Source organism: Danio aesculapii, chromosome 16 (assembly GCF_903798145.1).
Source record: "Danio aesculapii chromosome 16, fDanAes4.1, whole genome shotgun sequence".
In the NCBI taxonomy this organism is placed as follows: Eukaryota; Metazoa; Chordata; class Actinopteri; order Cypriniformes; family Danionidae; genus Danio; species Danio aesculapii.
Window position 1 is genome coordinate 41,906,886 of NC_079450.1, and position 17,132 is coordinate 41,924,017.

Here is a 17,132-nt window from a genome sequence, read left to right on the forward strand (position 1 = left end):
ACACTTTGGGCCCTATCATACACCCAGCAGAATAAGGTGCAAGACATGTTGGCGCAATTTGTTGCTATTTTCAGATCAACGCAACCCTAATTTTCCACTTTTGCACCACGTTGTTTAAATAGTAAATTAATTCGATTGTGTATAAAGTTATTATTATTTGCAGTATTATTATAAACATATTTATATTTGTTTTGATAACAGGGTATCCCCGGGGTTGTAAAAGGTAGTAAATAAAAATTGCCAAATTAAGGGCATTAAAAAGTAAATGTCATCTGATGAGGTATTACATTTTCGAGCCCATTTTTTTAGATAAATTTTTTATTTGTTTTAGTGGAGGCCTTTATTCTAAAATTTGCGTGGATATATTTGGATTTATGGTGTGGTAGCTTGGCAACAAAGCCGCGATGTCAACACACCAGGGCTCTAAATTGTGACCATTTTTGGTCACATATGCGCCTGAAATTGAATCTATACGACTTCATAATATATTTGGGAGCATTTGTGCGACTGCATATAATGGTTGTAGTGCGTCCTGTTTAGATTTTTTCTAAAAACATGCTGAATCAGTCTTTCCTGGGCTATATTGGTTCATATTAACTGTCAATCATTTAAGGCTTTCAGCTGTCCGATGACAGGGAGCTTTTGTGACCGCTGGAAATGCAAACGGTTGAAGAGTTAAAAAAGTACACAGGTTTGCAAACTGCATCTAAAGTTACAAATAATAGCGCGGGATCAATCGAGTGTTTTCATAAAAGGTGCCTGAATCTCGATACGTTGTATTTACTGCATGTTCAGTGCAAATGTCTGCTAAATGTAAATCTAACACTGTACACATCATCGTCAAAGAAGCTCGCCTTTACTAAGTTTAAACTGAAACTGTGGCTTATAACAAAGAATGGTATTGTGCCAGTGGTACAAAGCATATTTTTCCATCCTTAAAATAGCAAAAGTGGATTCACACACAGCCTTAAAGCTTTTACGTCATGCGCTTTAGACCTTGCACCTAGATCCCTAAAATAGAGCCCTTTATCACCCTGCCCCTCTGACAACAATTCCATGCAAACGCAGGTTGCCAGATTGATGACACAACAGGAGCAAGTCCACACCATGTCTTAAGTACATGTAAAACACATAAATATTTTCCAGAAATATTTTCCATGTCATAATGTTTTTGTCCTAACCATCGCCTGAAATGTCTATTCTAAAACAGAAACCATTTTAAAACCATTTTGGAAATGGTTTCTATTTCAAGAGCATAAACTTCCATGTCAATGATCACCTCAGAAACTGATTACTGTGCTCTGATTACCTCAGATACTGTGCTTTATTTGGTGTTAAATGCTAATATGAGTTTCAATACCATTACATGACATTTAATGCCATACTGAAATCAGATGCAGATAGTTTACCTCAGATCCTGAAAATAAATACATGTATTTTGAAATTTAATGTTAGAACTGTGAAACCAACAATTATCAGTCACTCAGCACCTACATTTAATAATGTTAAAGAGGTTGAATAAGTGTTAATTAGATCAATATTACCAGTTCATTGGATTGCAGTGCACTATTCTGTCCTTCTGAATGGCTATATTTAAAATTAAAATAGTGCAGACAGAAAAATTGCTTGTTGCTGGAATCTTGTTGTTGTGTGTTGTTACAATGTAACAGCTGACGTTTACGTTTGTATTATTTATATTTCTTTGCTAATTAAAAACCACCTCATGTGGATTTTTTTTAACTCTGAATCTGCATCTCATTTCGGAGGCTGCTACTGTCCTCCAAGCATTGCATTTTTGGCCGTGGCTGCATGCATTAAGGCAGCCTTTATGACTGAAATAAAATGCACTGTGGCTGTTTCTCAATTCCAAGAACGCAGAGAATATGCTTGTGTTCATGTGGAGACTGTTCTTGCCAATTTACCTCAGAAGAACGAATTCTTTTGACCATGAGAACAGAGAACGTGTCCTTTGAGAAATTAGATGCTGCATTCTTCCTAATGGTCACATGACCTTCACACATTTCATTTATTCATTTTCCTATGTTAAGCATATGTTTTACACAGTGGATGCTCTTCCAGCTGCAACCCAGTACTGGGAAACATCCATACACTCTCATTCACACACACACTACGGCCAATTTTTTTTTTTCAATTTACCTATAGCGCATGTCTTTAGACTGTAGGGGAAAACCGGAGCACCCAGAGAAAACCCAAATGAACACAGGCAGAACATGCAAACTCCACACAGAAATGCCAACTGACCCAGCTAAGACTCAAACCAGTGACATTCTTGCTGTGAGGCGACAGTGTTAACCACACAAAAATTATTTAAACATTACAGCATTCACAGAATTTTCCATTTTCAATATATATAACATGCACAAAAACCTCACAAATATACTTTGCACAGACTTTAATACTAATTTCAATAAATAAACACCTTTAATATGTTTGTGCCTTTATGATTTTAATGTTAATGTTTACTTTCACCGTCTCATTTAGGGATGCTCCTGAGATAAATAAGTTATATCTCTGAACTGTAATAAAAATCTATATAAAATGCTGTGCTTTTCACCTCCTTTATTCAGCCACAATGACTTCTGGGACTTCTAGAATGAGCTCTGCACTCAAGTCTGCATCTATACATCCTCGATGTCACGAACACATCCAACATATTTCTTGTGTTTTCCTTTCTTGTGGTCTTGAGTTTTGGAACTGAATTTTAGCGGTTGATGTTGATGTTACACGAGAAAACAAGAATGCTAAAGACTGCATATTGAGAAACAGCCTGTGTTTTCCAGCAAGGCAATTCGGGGTGATAAAATATAATTGCGTATGTTGGCAATGGGAACACAGAATGCACATTTTCAAAAGAGAATAACTGACTTTAGCATTACTCCTCTGATCACCAAGTATGTTCACTTAACATGTTTTTAAATATCTACAAACATTATGGTATTTGTATGCTTTAGAAGAATCAATAACTTACATACAGTACAGCAACTTTAAAGAAATATGAACTCACACAAACTGTAGACTTTAAATTTTAATTCTGAAGAAGTAACTAATAATGTATTACTCCCTGATTTATTTGGTTGTCTCATTGTAATAGCCTGACAGATAGCTCCTGGGGATTGTTGTGGGGGTTGGAGTCATGACTCAGAAGATTGCTTAAACAGCAGCATTTCTTGGAAGAGGCAAAAATTTCTTTACTTCCATATTACCTTTGTTTTGCTATCTGAACCATTAATATTTATTCACTCCCCAGTTACCTTTCCTGATTTGTTTTTTTAAAGCAATTATTTCATTGCATTTAGGCTATTTTTTGTGAACGGTAATAGAATTCTCCATGTTCTGAGATCTTGTTGTCTTCTTGTTAGTTATTCGCTGTAAATTAAGATCTTGAAAGTGTTTCCTTGATTACCACTTGTGTAGGGTGCAGAGTCATCCCCATCTGATTGATTTCATGTGTTAGGCTCATTAAATTCTGATTCTCCTTTGGTTAATGGGAGACCATGAAAAAGAATTTTGTGGCATTGTGTTGTTTGCTGATTTATGTGTTTTTATTGTAGATGCTGAGGAGGATAATTTATGTTTGACCTGGAGTGAAGGGGATCTAAGGTAGGATCTAAAAAAAATTAATTTGCATATATTTACACTGTACAGTAGCTTTGCTCAGTCTTGTTCCTGGAGATCTGCCTTTATGCAGAGTTCAACTCCAACCCTGATCAAAAACAGCTAAACCAACCTAGTAGGATCTGAAGAAGCACTTGGTAATAAAAGGCAGTTGCATTTGATAAAAGATACAGTTGAACTTTGCTGGAAAGTAGAACTTCAGGAACAGGATTGGGCATCCATGCCATACAGCATATATGTGCCAATAAAAATATTTTGGACTTCAGATGAAAACTTCAGATAAAAACTGCCTTTGTTGCATTTTACTTTATTTGCAGTCCATCACAAAAATAATCTGCTGATTGATAGTCTTACAAATGATCATGGTATACCAGGTGCCATATGCATTCTCTCTTTTTCTTTCAGGAAACTTGGGAGGACAAAAAAGAGGAATTCTAAATACTTTAGTAGGTGTTTGTATTTTTTATATACATGGCAAACTATGTACATGTCTATTAAAGACTATAAATGATTAGTTCTATTTTTTGCTTTAAAATTCATTAAACATTACAAATATACACACAATTTATACAAGTTTTGAAAATTGTTTGACATGAGTGTAACTATTTCCCCTCAGTACATACCAGAGACTAGATAGCAGATTGCAGAGTTAATAGTAACTAGTGCACAAAATCCATGAATACATAGTTCTAAATACATGGGTGGTAACAGAGAAGAAAAAAGTTTTGTCATTCCTAACTGCGCTGCTTGCTAGTCCTCCAGGCTAAGAACAGGTTTGTGCTTGCAAATCACTCACAACTGCAGGTAAACAGCTTCAAATACTGGCTTAGACCTGCTACACCTATTTGCTTGTAACTTAATGTAAAATATATTTTACTCATCAATACACTTTTTCACCATGTCAGTGTTTCTCCTTCATTATTTTAGTTTGTTTGTAATTATTAACATGAAATTTGATAGCATTTTAGATAGTATTTAATGGCCTGGGTCTGTACTTCTGATAATGGTCATGAACGGAAAAGAAAAACTTGGAAAAATAGAATGCATATTTAGATCAAATGAATTTGATAGACTTAGTGAGGTTATAATGGGAGATGTTGTTTGGTAACAGCAAGCCAAATTGGGCAAATTAAGTACAGTATCATGTTTAACAAAGTATGATATATCATATAATGAGAATAATCATGACTTTCTCTTTTAATAATTTTAATAAATGCCATTACTTAATGTCAAGAGATTTTGTTTAATTTTATATGATAAAGACATTTGGTACCTTAAACATCTGGATCTTTCCTTTCAGACTCTCAGCTGTATCAGGAGTACAGTGAGGTCGTCCAGAACAGAGAAATTCTGCTGACTAATTATGATACTACATCGCTAAGTGGAGAAAATCTCACCGTTCGTTCATCTTCCACTCTAAATCATTCGCCAAAACTATCTCACAGGCCTCTCCCAGCACTCCCTCAAGTCCACCTGCATCCCCACACACTGTCCTTGAATAATTCCCTTAAAAGTCTTAATTTACCTCAGCAATCCATAAACAGACCCCCTTCTCCTCGTCTGTCCATCTCTGCTTCCTCACCCACACTGTGGCGGGATCTCCCTGGAGTCAGAAACAGCCCAGAGATTGTAGAACTTACTGAAGATGAGAGACGTCTGCAGGAGGTACAGTTGTGTTCGTTATTACCTAAACATTGCATAAAACACAATGGCTGAAAAAATATATGGGCATTCAAAGTAGTAGATATAGATAATAATCTTTATAAATTATAATTAAAAAATAAAAAAAACAGCACTTTTAACTTTTCATAAGCACTCTGTTGGGGTTGAAGTTAGAATTATTAGACCCCCTTTGAATTTTTTTTCATTTCAAAAAATATTTTCCAGATAATGTTTAACAGAGCATGGAAATTTTCACAGTATGTCTGATAATATTTTTTTTTCTTTTGGAGAAAGTCTTATTTGTTTTATTTTGGCTAGAATAAAAGCAGTTTTAAATTTTTAAAGAACCATTTTAAGGTCAAAATTATTAGCCCCTTTAGCTATTTTTTTTTTCGATAGTCTACAGCACAAACCATTGTTATACAATAACTTGCCTAATTACCTTAACCTAGTTAACTTAACTAACCTAGTTAAGCCTTTAAATGTCACTTTAAGCTGTATAGAAGTGTCCTGAAAAATATCTAGTAAAATATTATATACTGGCATTGTGGCAAAGATGAAATAAATCAGTTATTAGAAATTTGTTATTAAAACTGTTATGTTTAGAAATGTGTTGACGAAATCTTCTTACCCTTAAACAGAAATTGGGGAAAAAAATAAACAGGGGGGTGATTAATTTAAGGGGGCTAATAATTCTGAATGTGTGTGTGTGTGTTTGTGTGTGTGTGTGTGTGCGTGTGTGTGTGTGTGTGTGTGTGTGCGTGTGTGTGTGTGTGTGTGTATGAAGGATTCAGATGCAAAACCTCTATGTGCCATCTAAAATTTTCTTTTTTTTTTCAGGCTCCTGTCTTGATTCAGTAATTTCACTTTTATGGCAAATAATAGGTTATTTTCATTACTTTTAACATGAAATAACTGAACATAAACATAAGAGGCTAAGAAAAATGCTCATTGTGGAAGAGAATTCCAGATGGCACTTAGAGGTTTTTGCATCTGAACTCTTCATACAGTATATATACAGTTGAAGTCAGAATTATTAGCCCCATTGAATTGTTAGCCCCCTGTTTATTTTTCCCCAATTTCTGTTTAACAGACAGCAGATTTTTTAACACATTTATAAACATAATATAGTTTTAATAACTTATTTCTAATAACTGATTTATTTTATCTTTGCCATGAAGACAGTGCATAACATTTTAGTAGATATTTTTCAAGACACTTCTATACAGCTTAAAGTGACATTTAAAGGCTTAACTAGGTTTATTAGGGTAACTAGGCAGGTTAGGGTAATTAGGCAAATTATTTCATAACAGTGGTTTGTTCTGTTGACTATTAAAGGGGCTAATAATTTTGACCTTAAGATGTTCTTTTTTTTAACTAAAAGCTGCTTTTATAATCAATAATTCAAAATAAAACAAATAAGACTTTCTCCAGAAGGAAAAAAAAACATTATACTGTGAAAATTTTCTTTGCTCTGTTAAACATCATTTGGGAACTATTTAAAACAGACAAAAATTCCAAGGGGGGCTAATAATTCTGACTTAAACTGTATATATAGTTAAAGCAAGTTATGTTAATTAGGCAAGTCATTGGAAAACAATGTTTGTTTTTGGACCAATCCAAAATAAAAAAAAAACATTCTTAAAGGGGCTATTAATATTGACCTTAAAAATTGTTTAAAACTATTAAAATACACTTATTCTAGCCAAACTAAAACAATTTTTTTTTTTTTTTTCCAGAAGGGAAAAATAGTCTGACATTCTAATAAGGCTAATTTGTATCAGGCCAATTTGTAATTTGTATTTGTACAATCTCATTTGTATATTTTAGTATGATTTGCTCATCAGCCAGTGATGTGGTGGGGTTTGGTGTCATGTCTCCTGTTAAAAATAAAATAAAAATAAAAAAACTAAATAAGACAATGATAATGTATGAATATGTACAAATTAGCCGCTAAACTGACAAAACGTAAAATAGTTATGATAATGGGTTAAGCAACACATTTTATAACACTGTAAATCTGACATGTAGATCAAAAATATAGTTGCAGTTGAGAGAATTAAATCATGTAAGTCACAGTTAAGAGAAACTAATTTATAGTTCCAATATTTAAAGTAAACATTTAAAGTTTTAGCTAACTACTGTAAGAACTAAAATAAAATTGTCATAAATAAAACCAAAATAACATATATAAATTGTTCATAAATATTGTGTTCATGAATATTATATCTCATTTTGAGAATGGAATGTTCTGATATGTGACAATTGCTATTTAGATTGAAATTTTGAAAATTACACTTGCAAATTAAATGTTTGTGATAATACACTGTAAAAAAAATATTAATTAACAGTTTGTAACCCATGATATATGGGTGTTTTTCATTTGTTTCAAAATTGCTTTATGGAACGTTTTTTTGACAATTTGACATTATCAGTAGTTTGAAATGAATTAGTGTATGGATTCGTCATTTTGGTACAAGAAACGAGTAATAATGAGCTGTTGTTACATGTATTCCTATATATTCCTATAATATGTTGTTTCAAACTATCAAAAATGTCAATAAAAGTCACTTTGTTAATCTCCAGAGTTAATTTTTCAACATCAAAAGTGGTCTGAGCAGAGGTCAAGTTTGCATAATTCAAAAACCTGAATACATTAAAAAAGCTGGGGTGCCAGAAAAAAAAAACGTAAAATAACAGCTGTTAAATTACAGACATTTACCATAAAATATTGGATGTTAAATTACAGAAATTTACTGGAATTTTGTCTGTTATTTTACGGTAAATGTCTGTAATTTAATGTCTGTAATTAAAAAAAAAAAAAACATAAAATAACAATGTATACATAATGCCGCAATTACCTATATGTATTTTACTCAATGACAATTATATTTTCATTGAATTTTGTGTTCTTTATTTGACTGATTTATGTTTAAATAAATGTATTGAGGATATTCATTTTAGTAGTAAGAACAGCATCATTAAGAATCTCTGTCTGTTTAAGGTGAGGTTTGAGGTTGTGACATCAGAGGCATCATACTGCCGCAGTTTGGACATCGTAGTGGAGAACTTTGTCATGTCTAAACAGCTCAATGCTATCCTGTCATCACAAGACAAAAATTGGCTGTTCTCCAGGCTAAATGATGTTAGAGCCATCAGTCACAGGTTAGACACATCTAATTTAAATGAAAGAGTTACTTTTTATGACTTAATATTTAAAAGATGTTACTGATAGAGTATGACATCCCACCATGCAATTTTGTGTTTAATAGACTTCTAACTGTCCTCTTAACATAGACATTTTAGCTAAACAAAGCTAAATTTGGGCTGTTAGTGTACATCTAATTCCATCTAACAATGGTCCAAAAATAGATTAGTCATCAAATAGACAGACTTCACATGTGTACTCATTGTAACTATTCGATGACTAGTCTATTTTGGCCTTATTTGGCCTTGTATTAGCAAAGTCATTTGTTTAGATGTTTATTAGATATCTATTAATAACAAAATATGCTTGTTGGGAACATGATTCTATAAATGTGCGAGAATTCTTACATCACCTCATGTTGTGTTCCTGTTTAACGTTGACAGTATACGGAAGCCATTTCTAAAATGTCAGCTCTAAAATCCTAATTACGATAAATGATATGATAAATTATAATATATTTTACATTCTTCTTTTAATTTAGTTTTATGTCTCACCTTGAAGAAAACGTGGAGAGAGATATGTTGCACTTTACAGTCTGTGACATCATTATCAAATACTGTCCACGATTCCGAAATGTATATGTGCCGTATCTTACCAACCAATCATATCAGGACAAGACATATCAAAGATTAATGTGAGTATGTTTTTGAAAGATTCAGCAGCTGAAAATGTGTTTCCCTGTTTTGTTTTTTGCTCATGTTATTTCATTCTTCAATGACTTTTAGGGATGAGAGTCATGAATTCCGCAGAGTTGTGGAAAAGTTAGAGCGTAATCCAGTCTGCCAGCGGTTGCCTTTACGGTCTTTCCTCATTCTTCCGTTCCAACGAATTACACGCCTCAAACTATTAGTGCAGGTACTGTCTTCCTCTGTCCTGTTAAAATCTGCCTTACACATTTTTTTAATGACACATTATTATGACATGGGTGATTCTAGAACAGAGTATTTTGCATCTCCAAGATAAGCTGTCAATTATTTTTCAGAAATGTGACAGATTTGAATATTAACACAAATTTTGAAAAAAAAATAAAAAAATGTTTGTTTGTATGTATATTAAGGCATTGTTTCTCAACCACAATGCTGGAGGTCCACCAGCACTGCATGTTTTGGATGTTTCCTTTTCTGCCACACCCTTTACAGGTTTTTCAGGGCGTATTCACACTATACAGTTGTCTTGAACCAGGCCGAACCACGCTTGTCCCCCATCCCGTCTCCCCTGATGTTCTGCACTCACATTCCATTCGGGCCTGAGCATGCTTACGTCATCTATAATGCGCTGTTCAGTTTAAGAAGTGCGTTTGCTCAGCACAGAGGAGATTGCTTTATATCGTTATATCATTTTAGTCATTTGGGATGCAGTGACACGCAGTCAAATATTTCGCCAAACAGATCAGCCACTTTTGACGCTCATAAAAATAAAATCACAAAATCCTCGTGCTGCAGGTATTAGGAGGTTTGCTAAAGGTGCAGCTGTGATGCAGTGAGGGGTTTGCGTCTTTAATAAACTATGACAGCTCGAGTTGAACAGTAAGAATGATTAATAAATCCATATCAAACAGTCCCTTAAAAGTCATGTCTCCTCTTCAGTTTCAGGCTCAGGCGCGCTTTGCACTACAACACGCTCTGGCACACCTCTTCCAACCGGGCCAGGGCCGACCAACTGAATCGCGCCTGAGCCCAATTCAGAGCACTCACACTTCTCAAACGAATCAGGAAACGGGCCTGGGCATGGTTCGGATAGCATAGTATGAGTGCACCCTCAGTCTCTGCTAATTAGCTGATAATCTTAGTCAGGTGTGTTTGGTTAAGGAGACATGGAAATGTGCAACGTTGGTGGTCCTCCAGGAATGTGGTTGAGAAACACTGTATTAAGGGACTTAACTTATTAAATCCTATTGTACCTATTATTCACTGCCTCTGTGTTCAGCTTAAATTCTCCAAAAAAAAATTGTGTGTGTTTACTATGTTAAAAAATACATTTTGTGTTTGCAGAAGCTCTTAAAGGCATTGAGGCATGTAATTTGTTGTTTTCTCATTAGTTTGTAAAAAAAAGGTTTTGGATACACCAGTTGTACATTGGTTTGTCAATTATTTTGTTGATATTGATATTTGTTTGAATTACTCATTAACTTTTTAACAACATTGTAATGTAATAACATTTTAAAATACAGTAAATACTGTACATGCCATGTGATATCTGGTTTGAGGTTAGCATCTTGAGCTAAAATACAAAACAGTAATAAATGTCAATGTGTTAACGTATTATTAAGTGGTTTAAAACATTTAACAATAATTTAAACTATAATTTAAACAATTAATAACAGAATTAAAAACACTATTTAAGCATTTTTCATTATTTTACATTGCTAACTGATTCCGTTTACAGTACTTTATACATTTATTGTGTCATTCCAGTTTAAGGAAAATTAATGGAAATTTCTTGAAATAGAGCCATAATTCTGGAGTCTCATGGTCACTCCTTCCCTAAAAAAAATCCTTGGTCTCTTGTATCTTTGCAGTATTCTCACTCAACTGTGCTCCTTCGCTTTGTTTTCTGCTTTATCAGGGGTCGGCACAGCATAACAAACCACCAAATTCTCAATTGTTTTACACAGAACGTGCCCTTCTAACCACAACACAGCACTAAAAGTACAACCCCCAGTGCTGGAAAACCTAGGCAGTATTGTTGGCAATATTATATTAACATGGCATTTTTATCCATCTTCCTTTACAGAGAATGCAACATGATTAATTTTGATCTAATTATTTTTTCCTCTTTTTGTATAGAATATTGTAAAGAGGACTGCTCCAAAGACCAAAGATGAAATGCAGGCCATTAAGGCCATGAAACTACTTGAGAAGGTGAGACTTCTATTGATGTACTTGATGTAGTTGTCACACATTGCTTTGCAATTTCTCATCAGTTTCTTAGTCTCATTCTAATCTCTCACCTTGCATCTTTACAGATGATCCTGGATAGTAATGAAAGTATCTCTCAAATGAAAAACATTGAGTCACTTGTAACTCTTAATGCCAAAGTTGACTTTGAGTGCAGGGTAAGAAGGACAGAAGTTTGGAAACCTAATGTTTACTCTCTGCTCCCTGAATCATTCCATTTAGTCATTTAGCATTTTAGTCTAATTCTAATGAGTGTATTTTGGTTATGTCTCTTAGACTCTTCCATTGATAAGTCAGTCCCGCAGATTGGTACGAGAGGGGCCTGTGACTGAACTGAGAGACTTTTCCTTGAAAGACAGAGAAGAAGAGAGAAGTGTTTATATGCACCTTTTCAATGACTACCTCTTGCTCTCTTTGCGGAAAGAGTAAGTTTGACCTTTCTTAACATCCATAATTCAATTCATTGAATATCTTTTATAAATGAAACCAGGCTTTAACCATAGTTTAAGTCCTGGACTAAGGCCCAATCCCAATTCTATTTTTGTACCCCCACCCCTTCCCCCTTGGCCCTTAAAACCAAGTGTGAAGGGGAAGGGCTTCAAAATTTACCCATAAGAATTGGGACAGCACTACAGCACCTGCACACATCATCATATGTCATCGCAATTTCTTGCTTCATATGAGATCAGACAAAGACTATAGAATAAATAAGACATGTCATTCATATCTTTTTGAATGGGGAAAAGTGTAACTGTCAATGTGGTGAATAAAGCCCCGCCTACTTGTACAGGAGCCAATCATCGATCGCTATAGGGTAAAAATAGCCCGCCTTCTAGTGCAGGAGCCAATCATTGATCTCTATAGACTGACAATACTCTGAGGGAGGGGCTTGGACCAGACATGAGTTTCTTCAGATTTTGAGTGGTTTAGACATTTAGAAATTAAACTAAATAGACAGTTGTTGTTTAATATGATTGGTTATTCATAATATAAAATGTAATCGTAAGCTTGACAAGCAGTTTTGTAGAACTTGATGTTTCCCCATTCAGACAGAATGCCCGAGCATACTGCCCGAGTGGCATTTCAAAGATGGCCGCAGAGTGAAATGACTTGCCTTAAAGGGACTTTGGATCAGACGATCACGACTGCTGTAGTTATTCCAGTTGCTTTATTTTGGTATTTATCTTTAAGAAATCACTGAAGGCATATATTACGTTATTATAACCATATAATGTGGCAATAAGATCGTAACTATACTGCACATTTACACATTGGCCAGTTTCATTTATGTAAACGCACAAAAAACAACATTAACATTATAGCAGACACTGTAAAAAGCTCATTTTCAGCCACTAAACTTTTCTGCCAGGGGATTCGAGTGTCATCGAGTGACAAAATGTTGTGGGAGTGCTATACAAGAGTTATTATTATGGATTCTAGACAGCGAAATTTAGTGGTTTTTATTTTAGCGTTCTTTTTAAAAGCATGACGGTGAAACATGAACGCGGTTTTGGCTATATTAGAACATGTGCTTTTTTGTTGTAAAAATTCGTAATAATGACAAAAAATACTAATTTGTGGATCTCCTTACTTCCGGGTTAGTTTCTGGGAAATTTTCTTACCCCTTGGTTTCAAGTGTGGTCCTGAAAAATGTACGTTCAAAGGGCTGTCTAGCCCTTCCCCTTAGCCCTACGCCTTCAAGCTAAAGACAATTGGGACACCCCCTCATGGGAACACGCAAAACGAGGGTAGGGGGAAGGGGAAGGGCTAAGGGGGACAATTGGAATTGGGCTTAAATTGCATATTTGAGTTATCATACACCATTGATTTGTCACCAGATGCACGTCATCGTGTTATTTGAATATAAATCATCCCATGTGTTTTAAAGTTTTATGCCACGTTAAAATCTTAACTTCCTGTTTGCAGAGGGGGTAGGTTTACAGTTATAGACCATGCTCCTGTATCAGAGCTGCGGGCTGAGAACTGCAGGTTCAAACTACTTTCCTTACAGAAAAACCTGTTCCGTCTGCACATGCCACAAAAAGCCTTGCTTTTGCGAACAGATACCCAGTAAGTATGCCATTGTGCTTGCTTTTTTATGAAAAGAAAGTAGTTGTACTCGTATCCATGTAAACATACCAGGTGTGATGTGGCAATGCTATTTCATGAAAATTCCTAAAATTTTTATTTAGTGGCTAATTCGTATAATTTGGTATGATTTGGGTGGGGTTGCGTGCCATGCCTCCTTTTAAAAATTTTACAAACTCATACAAATTAGCCACTAAACTGACAAAACGAAAATAGTTACGTTTCCTCGTAAGATCAGGCTGGATGTGCACATGCTAATTCAGCTTATAGCAAATAGCAAGATATTTGCACCTGACCATTTATTTACCTTTATGCTGTATTTCCTGTATTTCAAGTGTTCAAGTGGGTTCAAGTGCGAAACACTCATCTCAATAAAAAATCTGCTAAATATATTTTACACAAACAATATGTGATATTTAATTAAATTTACTTACACTGACATCTGCCACCAAAGAGTATTGCAGAATACTTCCAGCAGTGTCCCCCAAATGACTCACTATTCACTTATGCACTAGCAACCATAATTTCTATGAACTTTAAATGGTTATTTTGTTGCTCATTATCTTCAACATTTTTTTTTTCAGTTTGAAAACACTACCTGCAGTGTTTACACTTAAAATGGAATAGATTAGAGCAAACTACTGATAGACTACTTATGGCACAAATCCAAGCGCAATCCCAAATGGCATATTAAAGATTTCCATTCATCCTCTGATTCAGTACGTTCATGGTGTAATGCCACTTTGATGGCCAGGTAAAGTGTGGTCTCGGCAGAAGTACACATTGAGAACATATAGCGGCTACAAAGGGCTAAAAGGAGGATCGGGACACCCTGTAGTCTCATGGACTTAACATTTTTGTGAGTGCGCATATTTAGCCTGAATTAAATGCACTTGAACAAGCTCTTCATGATCATTACAAATTTACAGGCAAATATGTTAGAGATACACTAGCGGTCAAGTTTTTCTTTTTTTAAAGTGTGTTTTAAAAAACTCTTTTCTGCTCACTAAGCCTGCATTTATTTGACGCTAAGTAAGCAAAACAGTTAATTTTTTTTAAGGAGGGGGGGGGGGGGGGGCTGTTTTCTATTTGAATATATTTTAAAATATAATATTCATTTATTTTTTCTTTGGCTTACTCCCTTTAAAATATAATATATTCCTCTGATTTCATAGCTGACTTTTTAGAATCATGACTCATTCATTTGTAGTTGAAATTAAACACGCTGATTTTCTATTCAGGAATCTTTTTTCTTTCTTTCAGGATTCTTTGATGAATAGAAACATCTAAAGATCAATTTACCTGAAAAAAACTTTTGTAACTTTGTACACTATGCTATTCAAAAGATTTATTCAAGTGTAGAAATGATAGAAATGAATACTTTTATTTAGCAATGATGTTAAATTATGTTCCTCTGAATTTTCTATTCACCAAAAAAGCTGAAACAATAGTTCTTATACAATAATAGTTGTCAACATAATAAAAAAAAATAATAATAAAAAAAAAAATAATAAAATAATAATAATAAATGTTTTTAAGCAAAGTCAGTATATTATGAATATTTCTGAAAGATTGGGTGACAAGTAATGATGTAAAAGAAATTCAGCTTTGAAATCATTTGACTAAATTGTATTTGAATATATAATCAAATAGAAAAACTGTCATTTTAAGTGGTCAGAATAGTTTTATATTTACAAATTTGTTGTACATTGGATCAAATAAAAAAAGGCTTAGAAAGCAGAGGAGATGAATAAAACATGAAATGGAACCTATTATGCAAAAAACACTTTTATGAGGGTTTAAACACAGTTGTGTTGGCAACAGTTGGCAAATAAACAAGCTTCTAATGGTAAATCGTATTATTTTATTTTTCAAAAAATAGTGAAAAAGTGAAACAGTCTACATTTGTACATAGAGTATCATCAAAGTGGGAACATCCCTCGGATCTCTCCCACATTGGTATTGGACATTAGTCTTGTTTTTGAATCTGCCATGCTGACTCATACAGTAGGCATTTGTAGCTCTGCCCTCTTTTGAAAATAGGGCTGGGAGCACATTGTCATTTGAATTTAAAGTGACAGTTACTTAAATGGCACAATTTGGATCAAAGCCTAGGGGCAGTTTCAGAGAGTTCTAAAACATTATTTATGAGGTAGTGTGAGATGAAACTTCACATACATTACACACTCTAGCGACCTCAGAGACTATGTTTTGTATCTTATAAAACGGGCACAATAGGTCCTATTTAAAAAGCAGGAAACTGCTTCATGGGTATAACTGGACACACTTTCTGTAGAGTTTTACCTTTACAAGCTTTTTCTAAAACATTGAATTTATTAATTTTAGATCAGTCTAACAGTCTAGTATTTTGCAATCTGATTATACAGAATGATGTGATATACTAATCTTTTAATTAACTTTCCTCAGAGCTGATAATCTGCGGTGGATATCAGCACTCTCACGTCCCTATCCTGAGATTGACTTCAGTGCAGTTCAGGGTATGCTCCACTCCCAGCTCTACATAAAATTGAAATATCAAAGCATATATTCTAATATTAATAATGTTTTTTTACTTTTTCAGAAACTTCACAAATGCAATGCATCAGAGCATATGTTGCCCAGCAGCCAGATGAACTCAGCTTGGAAAAAAGCTGATGTCCTAGTAGTTCACCAGCAAAGTAGTGATGGTGAGTTAGAAACACTAAACACATTAACAAAAATCCCCCTATATATCCATCACTATATCTGACACCCCTTCAGTTTCAGTTCTGACACAATACACCACCACATGCACAACAGCCATGTAGAACAGAACCACTTTTTTAGATTATTATGCAGTTATTTGCTTCATTGATTTTTTTTTTTCGGCTTAGTCCCTTTATTCATCAGGGGTCACCACAGCGAAATGAACTGCCAATTTATCCAGCATATGTTTTTACGCAGTGGATGTCATTCCGGCTGCAACCCATCACTGGGAAACACTCATACACTCCTACATTCACACACATTCACTAAGAGCCAATTTAGTTTAACCCAATTCACCCTGTACAACATGTCTTTGGAGTGTGGGGAAAACCGGAGAGCAACCCAGAGGAAACCAACGCAAACATGAGGAGAACATGCAAATTCTACACAGAAATGTCAACTGACCCCAGCCGGGGGTTAAACCAGCAAACCGTTTTGCTGGTGAGGAAATTCATGCTACTCACTGCGTCATCACCGTTGGTAGATTTTGTTGGTCCTGTAAAATGAACGGCCTGCATCCGTGTTCTTTAATCTCTACACTGTCTTTAGATCGCACAGAGAATTTGCCACTCTCACTGGTGTTTTTGTGGGATTGTGACTTCATAAATAGTGAATATTCAGTAATGACCTCTTCAGTGGTTTTAAACAACTAACTCTAAAGTTATAAACTCAGGGCCCATATTTACAAAACATTTTATCTTGCTATTAAACAGAAGTAAACATTTTTAATTAAGAGATTTCTCTAAAAGTTGTTCACAAAGCTGCTAAAATAAATCTTTAGAGATATAAGAGAAGTCTTAAGCTAAGAGTAAGTGTGGGGTTGACTATTGGCCCATTTCGACTGAAGGATATGGTTCAGTGCAGTATGGTATGGTAAGCTTTTTTTGTGGGATTCC

At 34.6% G+C, this 17,132-nt stretch overlaps 1 protein-coding gene across 2 annotated transcripts in view; it reads left to right on the forward strand.

Moving 5' to 3' along the window:
* arhgef5 (Rho guanine nucleotide exchange factor (GEF) 5) overlaps positions 1-17,132 on the forward strand; it is a 33,142-nt gene that overhangs the window by 4,901 nt on the left and 11,109 nt on the right. For both annotated transcript variants that reach the window (XM_056475089.1, XM_056475091.1), the window contains exons 3-14: positions 3,573-3,621; positions 4,042-4,082; positions 4,937-5,301; positions 8,303-8,463; positions 8,988-9,140; positions 9,232-9,361; positions 11,293-11,367; positions 11,472-11,561; positions 11,680-11,828; positions 13,330-13,473; positions 15,919-15,989; positions 16,073-16,178. In XM_056475089.1, the coding sequence (XP_056331064.1) occupies positions 3,573-3,621; positions 4,042-4,082; positions 4,937-5,301; positions 8,303-8,463; positions 8,988-9,140; positions 9,232-9,361; positions 11,293-11,367; positions 11,472-11,561; positions 11,680-11,828; positions 13,330-13,473; positions 15,919-15,989; positions 16,073-16,146 (1,502 nt within the window). In that variant the 3' untranslated portion in view covers positions 16,147-16,178. The remainder of the gene's footprint in view (positions 1-3,572; positions 3,622-4,041; positions 4,083-4,936; positions 5,302-8,302; positions 8,464-8,987; positions 9,141-9,231; positions 9,362-11,292; positions 11,368-11,471; positions 11,562-11,679; positions 11,829-13,329; positions 13,474-15,918; positions 15,990-16,072; positions 16,179-17,132) is intronic.